Source organism: Osmerus eperlanus, chromosome 9, assembly GCF_963692335.1.
Source record: "Osmerus eperlanus chromosome 9, fOsmEpe2.1, whole genome shotgun sequence".
NCBI classification, from domain to species: Eukaryota; Metazoa; Chordata; class Actinopteri; order Osmeriformes; family Osmeridae; genus Osmerus; species Osmerus eperlanus.
This window is the reverse complement of record NC_085026.1, coordinates 12,878,528-12,891,434: the sequence shown is the minus strand read 5'-3', so window position 1 is coordinate 12,891,434 and position 12,907 is coordinate 12,878,528. Positions and strand designations below refer to the sequence as shown.

The following is a 12,907-nucleotide window of genomic DNA, read 5'->3' as shown; positions in this document are numbered from 1 at the left end:
GCTCCTGGGCTGAGAGCTGAGCTGGTGTGTGATGTGTGATGAGTCTAATGGGAGACTCATGATGTATGCACTGCACATGCCCCGAATACTTGGCCATGAAATGAAATGATAATTACACCAGGGAGGATCTTTTGTCTCTTCATTTTCTCTCATCTCCACCGCTATGCCTTCCTGCTCTCAGGTGGCAAGCTATACACACACACGCACACACACACACACACGCTCCCCAAGACGCACACAGACACACGTGCGAATACGCAAGCACATATACAGGCATCCGCGCACAACCCTCTCCTTCTGTGGCCCTTGGTGTGTGCCAAGGCAGGTGACTGTTGTATTCATCTAGACATGAGGGAGGAGAGACAAGAGACCACGACGTATCAATGAGGTGGAATTGTTATATAAACACCTCTTCAGACTCCAGAAGGGGGAGACACTCCCAGTGCTCAGGCTGTTGTGTTGTGCTTTTGTTGTCTCGGATGAGGTGAGTCCTTGATATCATTGACATGTATTGAACTCTGTCAACAACATTCCGGATGGTCTTGACTGATTCTTTCCTTTGTCTGAGAAGGTTCCGGACGAAGAGGGCTGGTGATGGGGACCGGGCATGTCGAGTCACCTTGAGTGTCATACAAAGGCACAAAAAGGAAGAGAGAGAGCAGAGAACGGAGGAGAGGAGCGATAAGAGACGGGGTTAACAGAAAGGCAGGCGGGGGCACTGAGGTGCTTCATCATTGTCTGGAGTCTGTAATGAGCAGGAATTACACCAGCTGAGAGGAGGGCTGTCACACCTGACACACACGCACCTGACACACTCACACCCTTAAACACACACACATGCACACACACTCTAAAACACTGACACATGCACTCTCACATACACACATTCATACACACATACAAACACACACATACACCAAAACACTCACCCATACACATTCCCACCCTCACACGCTGACGCACACACACACGCTCATACATACACAGTTACAATTCACATGGATCACTGAAACTCACATGTTCACACACATGTGCACGCTTTAGTGTGCATGCCTACTGCACTTCTTACCCTTAAAAATAATCCGTCATAGTGAGAAAGAAAGAAAGAAAGAAAGAAAGAAAGAGAAGAGAGAGTAGGCAGGCAGAGCAAGATGGAGAGTGAGAGAAATGAACAGAGGAAAAGGACAGAACAGCAGTGGAGGTAAATGAAGTGAATGTGAATTCCGACCAGGTCTAACTGTGCCTGTAGCAGAAATATGTTTCATTTGCTGTCTATCAGGGTGGGTAATGACAGACGGTGGTGTGGTCCAATCCGGGGGCCTGTCAGAGGGTAGGTGGGGGTGAGGGAGGTAGCAAAATCTGGCCCTCTACGAATTGTCCTCTGAATTCTCACTATCCAACCACTTACCATGACAGATAGAAGGCACTTTCCACCTCTCTATTCAGCTGTCACCAATCCTGTCAAAAAGGCAATATTGCCGCTTTGGAGATGTTGCATAAGGCCTGTTTATAGCCGTTTTTAATCTCTGACCAGGGATCAGCTGGTCCTCCGGGTATTTTAGGCACAAACATTCAAGGGAGGTGTAAAACCGATCTAAGATCAGCTTCAGATCCATCTCTTTCCATGAGAAGCATCCTTGGGAACGTTGGTGTACACTGGAGTGTAGCAGCACTGTTAACAGACCACAGATCTTCCTTTGTTTTCCCTCTGCTGAGATCTTCTCTGCACGAAACCATGAAAACAGATTGTGTGGATGGAAATACAGTATAGGCACAACAACACAGAGAGTAAACATGGATCAGACAACAAAGCAGGTGGTTCTGATGGAGCTGCTGTGTGACTGACTGTCACTCTGCTTTCATGTCTTTGCCCTTGACATGGAGTGCCCCCTAGAGGAACAGGCTGGCCTTGTGGTTGGGTGCGAGTGTTTGGTGAATCCGCAGCAGGCTTAGCCCGCGGTTGTCAGGCAGGGCTGTAGTCTGCCGTGCTGGAGGAAGACTCCTGGTAATCTGGATTAAAGCCCTCAGAGACCGAATTAAACACAGCCGGCCGAGCTCACACAGGCCCACGGAGAGCATGGGCAATGTGTGTGTGTTAGTGTGTACGTGTGTCTGCCACTAGGATTCTGAATGTGGTTCCTGTGCATCTACATACAACAGTGTGTGTGTGTGTGACAGAGGGGTGGGTCCGTGCACCCAGCATCTGCGCTGTGTGTGTGTGTGTGTGGGGGGGGGGGGGGGGCAGTGCCAGCTTGCCCGCTCGCCGGGGTATTAGGTTTGATTGGATTGCAGCTGGGGATTTATGTATTTAAACTGAGATTACCAATGCGATCTTGCGTTTGAGAGGTAAATACATAGGAGGGAGCGAGCAGCAAGGAAAGAGAGACAGAGGGAGACACAGAGAGAGAGAGAGCCAGAGAGAGAGACAGAGAGAGAGACAGAGAGAGAGAGACTGAGAGAGAGACTGAGAGATTGAGAGACCCGTGCCACTGAGCTGACCTTGTGTGTGTGAGTGTGTATGTGTGTCAAACCACACTGCTTCCAATTGTAATCTGGCTGAGCTTCATCTCCCAGCCTTAACCAGAGAGTCTGTATTCACAGGAGAGCGTTTTATGATGCTATATTGGGCCTGTCCGCTGCATGTGTTGGATCTGTGTACATACTTTATGTGATTTCCAGTCAAGATGTTGGTACAGTAGTGAAACAATTTGTAGATGTTGCTACTTTGCTATTCATTCCTTTCACCACATTTCTTTCACCCCTCTCTTCTCCTCACCTTTGGGGTGCTCCATTGATTAGCTGTCAGAGGCAAGGAAGTGTAAGACCATTAGGCCAGGCCCAGACGTGTGTGTCCGTGTAGGTGTGTGTGATGTGGAACGCGCCTTCATATCAACCAGAGGGACCCCCGTGTGAGGCCACAGCAGGCAGGGCTTAAAGGGGTCTTAGAGCTGTGAGATGGTTGTAGTAGCTTGCATGGCTTTCGACGAACAGATGAGACTGAGAAGGATTACCAAAGCAGCGGTAAACTGGAGCCTAGGGATGGTGACTGGTGAACCAGGACGTGTTTGACACCTCGCACAGAAAGGATAGGGGGAGGAGGTCTCTCTCTCGCTCCCCCTCCGGCCTGCGGTCATCCAGTCGTCAATACTACAGATCCAGTCACGGTGACAGATTTCTGTTGGGACCAAACCGAGCGAGGACTCTACACCTTTCCCCTTCTCGGGTGTCCTTTCTTCCTTTCTTATCTGATCTTTCTCTCTTTCTCTGTCGCTCCGTCTCTCCGTCTCTCATTTTCTCTCTTTATCTCTCTCCCCCATGTCTTTTCCTTCCTCTCTCTTTTCTGCGTCCACCCCCATCCCTCTCTCTCTCTCTCTCTCTCTCTCTCTCTCTCTCTCTCTCTCTCTCTCTCTCTCTCTCTCTCTGTCCTTCCATCTTTTCGTCTTCATATCCTCCTCTGTCTGTGGACAGGGCTGATCGATGCTATTCCAGGTAAGCAGTGAGAGGCGGCTGGCTGTTCAGCTCCAGGCCAGCAGATTAGCCACACAGGCTTTCCTCTCAAACACATTCTGCCCTTCAATCCTTCCTTTCACTACCCACTACTTCACGGGAAGCACACACACACACACCGACACACACACACAGACACACACACACCGTATGACACACGCACACACAAAGCATGACAGACAAAAACATGACACATTTACATCTCCCCCTTTTCTCTGTGTCTGCTTCAAGCCTGGCCTGTTCCAGGGTGAGTCAGGGGAGGCCAGCTCCACCAGGAAGAGACCCCAGGAAGGTGTCACTGTGCATGAGGGGACTTTCAGTCTCCGCCAGCCTCCTGGAGGTGGCGGTAAAAATAGATGTTAGAGACTGGCTGGCGGGTAGCCCTGTCACAGAGGAAGGGTGCAGGGGAAAAAGAAAGCGAGAGGTAGACATAGAGAAAAAGAGAAAGAGAGGAAGACAAATTGAGAGAAAGGAGTCTTTGAGAGTGGGAAAGGGAGAGAACCACAGAGAGAGGGAGGGGAGAGAGAGAGGAGGAGAGAGATCGAGGCAGTGACTGAATGCTCCAGGAGCGTTGCTCCACAGAAAGATCATACCTCGTTTCTCAGATGAAGGGAGAAGGCACAAGGGAAGGAGGAGGAGAATGTCAATTGAAGAATTAACACTGTTTCACTCGTACTGTTCACAACTGCTCTTCTCACACTGTTTTTCACAGCTAGATTTGTGAGTCAGTGAGGCTTGAACGAAATGACAGAGGATGTTTGTGTGTGTGCATGCGTGTCTGCTGCATGAGTATGTTTGTGTGTGTGTGGATGTGTGTGTTTGTGTGTGTGTGTGTGGATGCCCAGCTTCAGTGTGTGTGTGAGTGCATGTTGTGTCTTCAGACTTTCGTAAGGATGTTTTGCAGTGTAACCTTTCCTTGGCCCCAGAAGTCCTTAAGCCTGTCCTGTGTGTCCCCATCACCATTAAACACACGAAGTGGAACGCTGAGGGGCACTTTGACAAAAACATTCCACACACACACACACCACACATACACACTGTAAGTGAAAAAGTGAGAGCGGGCGAGTGAGACAGAGACAGAAAGAGAGAGGGGGAGACAGGGAGTCAGACAAGGAGCTATGGGGACATTTGCAGGATACATGAGGCAGTTATGAACCTATTTTCTTTTTTTTATTGGGAGGCGACCGAGTGTCACTAATGGTGTAGAGGGGGTTGGTAAACACATTTCTGGGATGGCATGGAGTCTTCAGGAAAACAAATTAAAGTCTCTCCTGGCACTCTTTTACTCACACTCTCTCTCCATCCATCTCCTTCATTCCCTCTCCCCTTTCTTTCCCCTCTACTCGTCTGAGACAGGAAAACAGGACCATATGTGGAGGCAGGCTTGTGAATCGTCAGTCCAGATCTGCTCCTGATGTCTCCCTGCCGCCCAGAACCGCCAGGACTGGGGCTGCATGACCAGGAGATGTGTTATGCAGTGAGGAGGCTGTCTCCACACTCCTGGGTCCTTATATGAAGACTGATTGGCTGGCTGGCTTGTTGGCTGGCTGGACAGCTGGTTAGTTTGCTTGCTGACTGTCTGACTGTCTGGCTGGGCAGTTGCTTAGTTGGCCCAGATCATTTACATTCATCACAGCTCTTGTGAAAGTTCATGGTATTGTCTTCTCACTCTGACCTTCCTGGTTGGTGTGTGCACGTGTGTTTGTGTGTGTGTTCATCAGAATCAGAATCAGAATGGGATTTATTCGCCATGAAAGTTTGCACAGACAAGGAATTTGCTTTGGCAGGAAGGTGCATACAATAAACATATAGGGACCTAAAAATGTAAATATGTGGACTATCTATACTAAGGGTGCATAAACTAGCAGTACTAAGTGGAATTAGAATCTCTCTAAGTTGTTTTGGCTGCACCATGTGTGTGTGTGTGTGTGTGTGTGTGTGTGTGTGTGTGTGTGTGTGTGTGTGGCTGCACTGTTTCCCTTCAGTGTTAAAGTGCTGTGAACACACTCTGCTAAAACTGTCTTATCTCCATTACCCACTGTAGTCTCAGCTCCCACCATCTCTCCATCCCTCCATCCATCCATCCATCCATCCATCCCTCCCTTCCTCATCGCACTCCAGATGCATGGCGTTAACAGGGGGAGTGTCAGGAGTGTGTGCTTAACACTGAACAGCTTGTGGCAGGGGGGGGGGGGGGGGGGGCGAGAGGGGTGTTGATGCGTGTGTGGAGGTGACATCTCAAGTGCACCACGTGCTATCACAGAGGATGATGCCCATGTGTGAGGGCTTCTACGGGTGGCTGGAACCTAACTGCTGCCAGGGGCAACGCTGTTTGTACCCACCACTGGGCACCAATAGATGGTGGATTGTTAGAGGTGTGTGTGTGTGTGTCACTAATGTGCATTAATTCCAGGAAGAACCAGTCGTAACAGACCAGAACACTCCCATCTGCCACTTCTTTCTTCTTCTCCTGCAGCCTCCTCTCTCTCTCTCTCTCTCTCTCTCTCTCTCTCTCTCTCTCTCTCCATTCACTCACCCTCTCTCTGGAGTATCTTACACTTTATATGCCTTCACAAAACCAGTAACAGTAACTACTTTTGTATCTCTGTTCCTCACTGATCAGAGCAGTCACTCAATGCAGTCTTTGTTACCAGGCTCTGTTGTCCTTGTCTGTTCTTAAGGCTAGAACGGAGGTGAAAACATCTTTCTCCCATTGTGCCCTTTCACCATGGAGGATGCTCCACAAGTATTACATAGACTTAGTGTCATTACTTGTTTTTAAGTCTCTGAATGATAAGTGTATGAGAACTGCATTAGTTAGCAATTTCTTCTTATTTTAACTTTTTTTTTAAATATATTTCTCTAACTTGCAACACTTAGTTTTTTGTACGCATTTAGCATTTGTAATGTATTTGCTGCCTTGCCAGGTCGCCCTTGAAAAATCTATTTTTCAATGGGTCTTGGGATATGGTCAAATAAAGGTTAAATCAATAAAACACATTTCCTCTGTTTTACTTCTTTGTTTCCTGCTCTTCTAGTTTTGTGTTTCACCACCTGTTAGTCTTGGTATCTCTCCATAAAGGGGCCTGCCTGACTGCCATCCACCCCCATCATACACATAGAGAGAGAGAGAAAGAGACAGAGAAAGAGAGAGTGTGTTTGGCCAAGACTATATCTCTCTATTTCCACTCTCATTCTACTCTATTCTCTCCTTCTCCCTCTCACTTTACCTCTCCCTCTCTCACTATCCCTCTCTCTTTCTCTGTCCCTCCCTCTCTCACTTTCTCTCTCCCTATCCCTCTCTCTTTCGCTCTACCTCTGTAGTCCTGTTGCAGGGAATTCTAATACAAAATATAATAAACCTTATCACCACAGCTATTGAAACTGGGAGATAAGGAATTCATTAGGAGGCAGCTGGATAATGACAAGCGAGGGATGAGAATAATAAAAAGAGACTACAGAATGGAGGGACAAGTGAGAGGGAGGTGGGAGGGTACAAGGATTGGCGGGGTGGAAATGTTCCAGAAGATGAGTGTTGCATGCTCAGGCAGTTGTCATGTGACCTCTGTGAGTCAGAAGATCAAATGAGAGAACCGCTTCTGTCATGACAAATCTCCTTCTTTGTCTCTGTCTCTCTCTTTCCTTCTCTCTTTCTGTCCTTCTCTTAACATTCTCTTTGCTGACCATCTCTGAACGTCTTCAAATCAAAAATATCAGTATTGTAAATGGATTAGGAAAAGAAGCTCGCCTTTGTAACATGTCAAGCACATGCCATTACTCAGGCTCAGCTGCAGTGCATGAGCACCCCCCCCTGTCCCTGCCAGCTGCTGCCACTCTTCCTCCCCCTTTCTCTCCCCCCTTCCTGGATTACCCTGACGCTGTATTTACATGGTGTAAATCCACGCTGGGGCTTCTGATACAGGCCATCTGTAATCTGAAGGTTCCATTCTGAGCGCTGGTCCGTAATTTGGTCGTGCTCAGCGCAGGGACAGTATCAACCTCCCTGACATCTGTTCACCCGGCTCGCATCGATGCCAGAACAGCAAGGGATGATGGGTCCTCAGCGCCTGTCCCATTCACACACACACACCCACTGATGCTAACGCTGAACCACACACAAATGCACATACACACAGATGATCACACACTGACACACATGTATATACGTGTGTGTGCTTGTATATATATATATATATATATATATATATATGTGTGTGTGTGTGTGTGTGTATGTGTATGTGTGAATTCCTACATTCCACTCAAAGCAACACCACACCAGGGAGTGCAAAGCTGGAAGAATTAGAAAGTCTGACTACACAGCATCCCACGCTGGGACAGAAAGATGAAGACAAGAGGTGGTCTCTCACTCTCTCTTCCTCCCTCCGACCCTCTCTTTGTGCCTCCCTCCCTCCCTCTGTGTTTCTCTCTCTCTTCCCCTCCCTCCCTCCCTCCCTCCCTGTTTCTCTCTCTCTTTCTCTCTTCCTCTCTCTTTCTCTCTCCCTCCTCGAATGTCTCTATGTCTTTCTTTCTCTCTCCACTCTCTCAGCAGTTATTGACAACACACAGGAAGGGAGTACAAAAACACACTGAAATGAGACATTTGCATCCTCCATCCAAACATTCCTGGGGAATGGAGGGTTGTTTCCTGATTAAGTATGAGGTGGCTGTACCATTTCCTGCTCATTGCAAAAAGCTGCCATCTGGAGGGTGAGGGTGGTGGGCAGGTACATGGCGGGGGAGGGTGGGTGCAGTTTCTGACCCCCCCCCCCCCCCCCCACACACACACACACACACACACACCTCCTCCAGGCTCTCACCCCCCCCCCCCCCCCACACACACACACACACACACACCTCCTCCAGGCTCTCACCCCCCCTCCCACAGAACGACAGATAAGCAGAAGGGAGCCACTCGTCATCGACGTGGCAACCGATGCGTGTCACGGGGAGAGAGAGACACAGAATCCATCAAAAGGGACTCAAGATGAATGATTTAGGCTCCTCCATTCGTAATCCAAACACTCAGCATCGGATGCAGTCTCTGACTTGAAGTATCTGACTCACATGCTTTTAGTGCTGAAGACTACATCCTTGTCTTTACGTTTGAATCAATTCGCTATCAAGTCCATGGGTATGATTATTTTCCACCTCAGGGCAAACTCAGTTGTAACTAAGGAACAAGCCTAGAGGAGAAGACCCCAAGGTTCCATTGAAGAGAGGAGAGGATGGGATGGAAAGAAGGGTGAAGGGTGAAGAGTGGAGAGAACAGAAGATATATGTGACAGAACTGTGTGTTCCTGTCTAAGTGCTATTTCATTATTTCTCTCCCTCTGTGGTCTAAAATCAGGCTTCTCTTGGGCATGTTGTGAACACATAAAGATGGAGCACCATCTTGTGGCCAAGCAAATTCATTTTGAACTCAGTTACACAGGCACAGCCAAAGTATGAGACAGCAGATTGAAATTGTGCTTGACCCTATCTGAAAATACACCTGCAGACAGATAGCATGGTGCCCATGGTAACAGGGCAGAGGCCAGAAGAGTTATCCATACGACAGCTGTGATACTGAGGAATGAACACCTTAGAGAGACTAATGACTGTTGTATTACTGATTGTAATGACAAGCACACATCCCGTTCCCCTTTCAGATAACTTTGTTGTGAGGAAATGCCACTGTACTCAGCTGCAAGGGAGAAGAGAATGACCATGTATCTACTTCTCTTTTATTCCTCACTTTCTAACATCCCCTCTCAATCTCTCCCTTTCTCATTTTCTGTTCAATTCTGCGATGGGCTTTCAAGGCACAGAGGAAGACTTTCACATTGCCGAAACGTCCATGTAAGAATAAAACAGTATGAGTACAATAACACCGACATTATGATGATAAGCATAATATGTATTCATATGTAAAGTACAGCAATTATCCTAGTCTCTCAGAACTGTCCCCTGCAATTAATTTATATTTCAGTGTCAGTCTAACTCAAATATTTTACGAATTTTGTAAAAGAAAATACTTAAATATTTTTTGTTTGTTTTTGTTTGTTTTTGTTATTGCCACCTACCCCTACACACACACACGTGTGTACAAACACAGACACGAAGAGAAACTTTGGGGGAATTTACCATCACTTTCTCACCACAGTATCTGCAACATCCTAAATTTGTATTGTACTATACATTCTCAGTCTTTCAAACATGGTTTGAACAAATGAAAATGCCGAAAGGATTTGAAAGTCTTTTACATATAAACTACTATGTATGATAAGTAACTATTCAATAAATAATTTTTCAGAACAACAAATGTATTGCATCTTTATGACGGAGGCTTGTCGATAAGGGAAGCTGAAAGTTCCCGTCAATTTATTTTCCATCTTAAACTTCCTCCACTATACAACAGGTAGACCTGGTCAACACTGGGCATTTAGGGAGAGTTTGTCTCAACTGATGGTTCATGGGAGCTCAGGCACACAACATGTACCTGCTGCTGGGGTGTCTACTGCTCTCCTGGCTTAGCACTGAAGGTAAACTGCACAGACTCATAATTTGTTTAAATGTACTTTTTTACCGTCTGTGAGATTCAAATTAACTACAGAATACAAATGTTATCAAATTGTATTCTACAAACAGTGGATTAGAGTTTAAAGTTAAATCGGTTTCAAAATGTGCATTGTGATTAATCTGAAACAGACTTGATCACACTTGCTCAGTTGGCCTATTAGTGTTTAAAACAAAGGTTATCCTTCCAACTGAGCAAGTTTGGGAAGATGATAAGCTGAGACACTAGGGTTTTCCCCATCTCTCATATGGTATACTACATACATGAACAAGAAACAGTCGATTCAGATACACATTAAATTCATGTATATATTTGCTATCTACAATGAATATATGGAATGTGTATGCAATAATCTTTTTTCAGGATATTTGGAAAGATAGTGTGTTGACTAGATTATTTGCCAGATTGTTTTGACTGACACCTTGTGATATCCTTTCATGTTTTAGTCTCTGCAGAGTCTTCACTGGACACTAACTACACGGTCGTGGCTCATGCTGTCTTGGTGGGTGAACCGTTCACAATGTCATGCCCCCTACAAGGCTTTAACCAAACCTGGAGACGTGTAAACCAGAAAAAAACACTTGTTCAAGGCAACCCCTTCACTCTGCACAGCGCTACCCTTAACGACACAGGGCAGTACCAGTGTGCTTACGAGAACAAATCCTTGTGGTTGGCAGGACAGCCTGTAACGTTGACTGTCGTAGGTAAGCGATCGTTTTCTCTTGGATTCTTCCTTGATTCTTCTACTGTCCTGCACGGTTGTCTGGGTTGGACTATTTGCAGTATGATGATAACATAATACCAGAAAATGTAGGTGTGTGATAACTGTTTGCGGTACAACTCATCTATGAACTTGCCCCCTCCCTCCCATCTACCCTCTCCTTTACCCTCCTACAACGCAACTTACCCTACCTACTCACCCCCCCCCCCATCACATACACACACACCTTCGCCCATCTACTCCCTTCCCACCCCCTTTTTCGCCAGAGTTACTCCCTCCTGTGTGGGTGACTGCAGACCCAGTTACGCCAACCATAGTGGAAGGTCATGAAGTCAGCCTCAAGTGTAGCCAAAACGACTCCAGTATCGGGCCTCTGTCTTGGGTGTGGAAGCGGAAGGGGGTGCAGGACGTGTGGGAGGAGGTGGGCAGGGGCAGGGCGCTGACTCTCACCAGGTCCAGCCAGACTGGGGCGTACCGCTGCCAGGTCAACAGCAACACTTCTGCCATCTACCAGGAGAAAATCAGCCCGGAATGCAGCGTCCTCATCATCTCCCTGCCAATAACCAGTGGGTTCATCTCAACTTCCTTTCTACCATTCCATATTCCCAACTGTCTCGCTTAAGAACAAACAGTATGCTAATGCTTACACTTGCTGGTGTGAATTTGCGGAAGGCCAACTGCTGTACTTCCCCCCTGAAACTTGTTTGAATTTGGTAGTGAGTGTTCACATTCTTTTCAGTGTGAATGTACAGTAACAATGCCTGTCTACTTATAAAATGTGTTGTGTGTGACTCTCTCAGTCAGTTACCATGTAGCTGTGGCAGGGCTGACACTGGCTCTGTTGGCATTGCTCCTATTGGCCCTTCTGTTTCTGAGGATGTTGAGACTGAGGACCAACGAGACAGCTAGTCTCCAGGATCTGGTCAGAAGCAAAGGTCAGAGAGCATTTGACAATGCTTCTGGCTAAATCTGGCAGGACTTCAGTAGGCCTACATTCACACCATAATGTTGATCAAGGAATGTGAGTGGGATTTAAATGTATCTTGTTTTTTTTGTTTTTTACAGAGACTGCTGTACCTCACCAAAGTAATCACAAAAAAATCACAAATAAATCACCAAAGTAAGTGCAGTGTCATTGATTGGTTTATTGATAAACTGATTAATTTGTAGATTAATTTAATCATTCAGTCTGAGAAATAACTATTCATGAAAAATAGGAAATAACACTATAAGACAATATTACCCAAAGCAGCACATGAAATCTTTACTGTCCATGCAAGAGTGTGAAGCCATACATATTCTGTCCACTAGGAGGAGTGCCCAAAAACCTGCTGTTGAGGTGGGGGAGATCTATATGAACTCTGAAACCTTTGGCAAAGCCTACTGTGACCTCAACACTGACCAGACAATTGTAGAGGAGATCTACGACACCCTGGACTGAAGACTGAGGGAGCATGGAATGTAGAAGAGAGAGGAAGAGGGACACAGTGTGAATCGAGGTTATGGAGAGGAAGGAGAGGGGGTGGGGGGAGGGAGAGGGGGAGAAGGGAGAGGGGAAGAGAGAGAGGGGGAGCAGGGAGGAGGGAGAGGGGAGAGGAGTGAATTGGAGGAGTCATATGAAATTTATGTATACAAAAAAGTATACACAGATGTGCGATGCAAATGATAAATTTGTCATAATCTACAGAAACATACACATATGACATCAACACATATTATCTCAATATTATCAACATGAATTTGTAATTTTTTTTATGAAATTGTCATTGCCGACAGCTATAGCTTGTGGTTTATGCGTGTGCCTCTCTCTTTAAAGGAACAAATACAACAACTGTAGCTTCTGCATTATTATAGCACAGGACCACACTCAGATGGGTTTCTTTCACAACTGATCTTTTGGGGTATATTGTACTGTATTTGAGATATGGTGTTGCTGCACTTATATATCACATATATATTTGAAATATGCTTTTTACTCTTTAACCTGATTATCTGCTGCTCTTCCTAAATTCACTTTTTGTAGGTGGCTTTGAATAAAAGTGTCTGCTACATGAAGCAATGTAATGTATAATGTCCAGGAGGTGTCACTAGGGTGTCTGAGCCCCCTGGCTAATTTGTACTGT

General features: G+C 46.4%; 1 protein-coding gene across 1 annotated transcript; it reads left to right on the top strand.

Annotated features, from left to right (window-relative positions):
• Positions 1 to 9,937: 9,937 nt before the first annotated feature.
• LOC134027123 (uncharacterized) lies at positions 9,938 to 12,854 on the top strand. The gene is made up of 6 exons (XM_062470286.1): positions 9,938 to 10,028; positions 10,510 to 10,767; positions 11,051 to 11,350; positions 11,585 to 11,719; positions 11,850 to 11,904; positions 12,096 to 12,854. Exons 1-6 carry the CDS (start codon positions 9,959 to 9,961, stop codon positions 12,223 to 12,225), a joined length of 948 nt encoding a protein of 315 aa, XP_062326270.1. The 5' UTR covers positions 9,938 to 9,958; the 3' UTR covers positions 12,226 to 12,854.
• Positions 12,855 to 12,907: the final 53 nt, after the last annotated feature.

Coding starts and splice junctions, on each gene's coding strand:
- LOC134027123 (XM_062470286.1), top strand. CDS start 9,959: ATGGGAGCTCAGGCACACAACATGTACCTGCTGCTGGGGTGTCTACTG. Junction 10,029..10,509: donor CTCCTGGCTTAGCACTGAAG/GTAAACTGCACA, acceptor TTCATGTTTTAG/TCTCTGCAGAGTCTTCACTG. Junction 11,720..11,849: donor GGATCTGGTCAGAAGCAAAG/GTCAGAGAGCAT, acceptor TGTTTTTTACAG/AGACTGCTGTACCTCACCAA.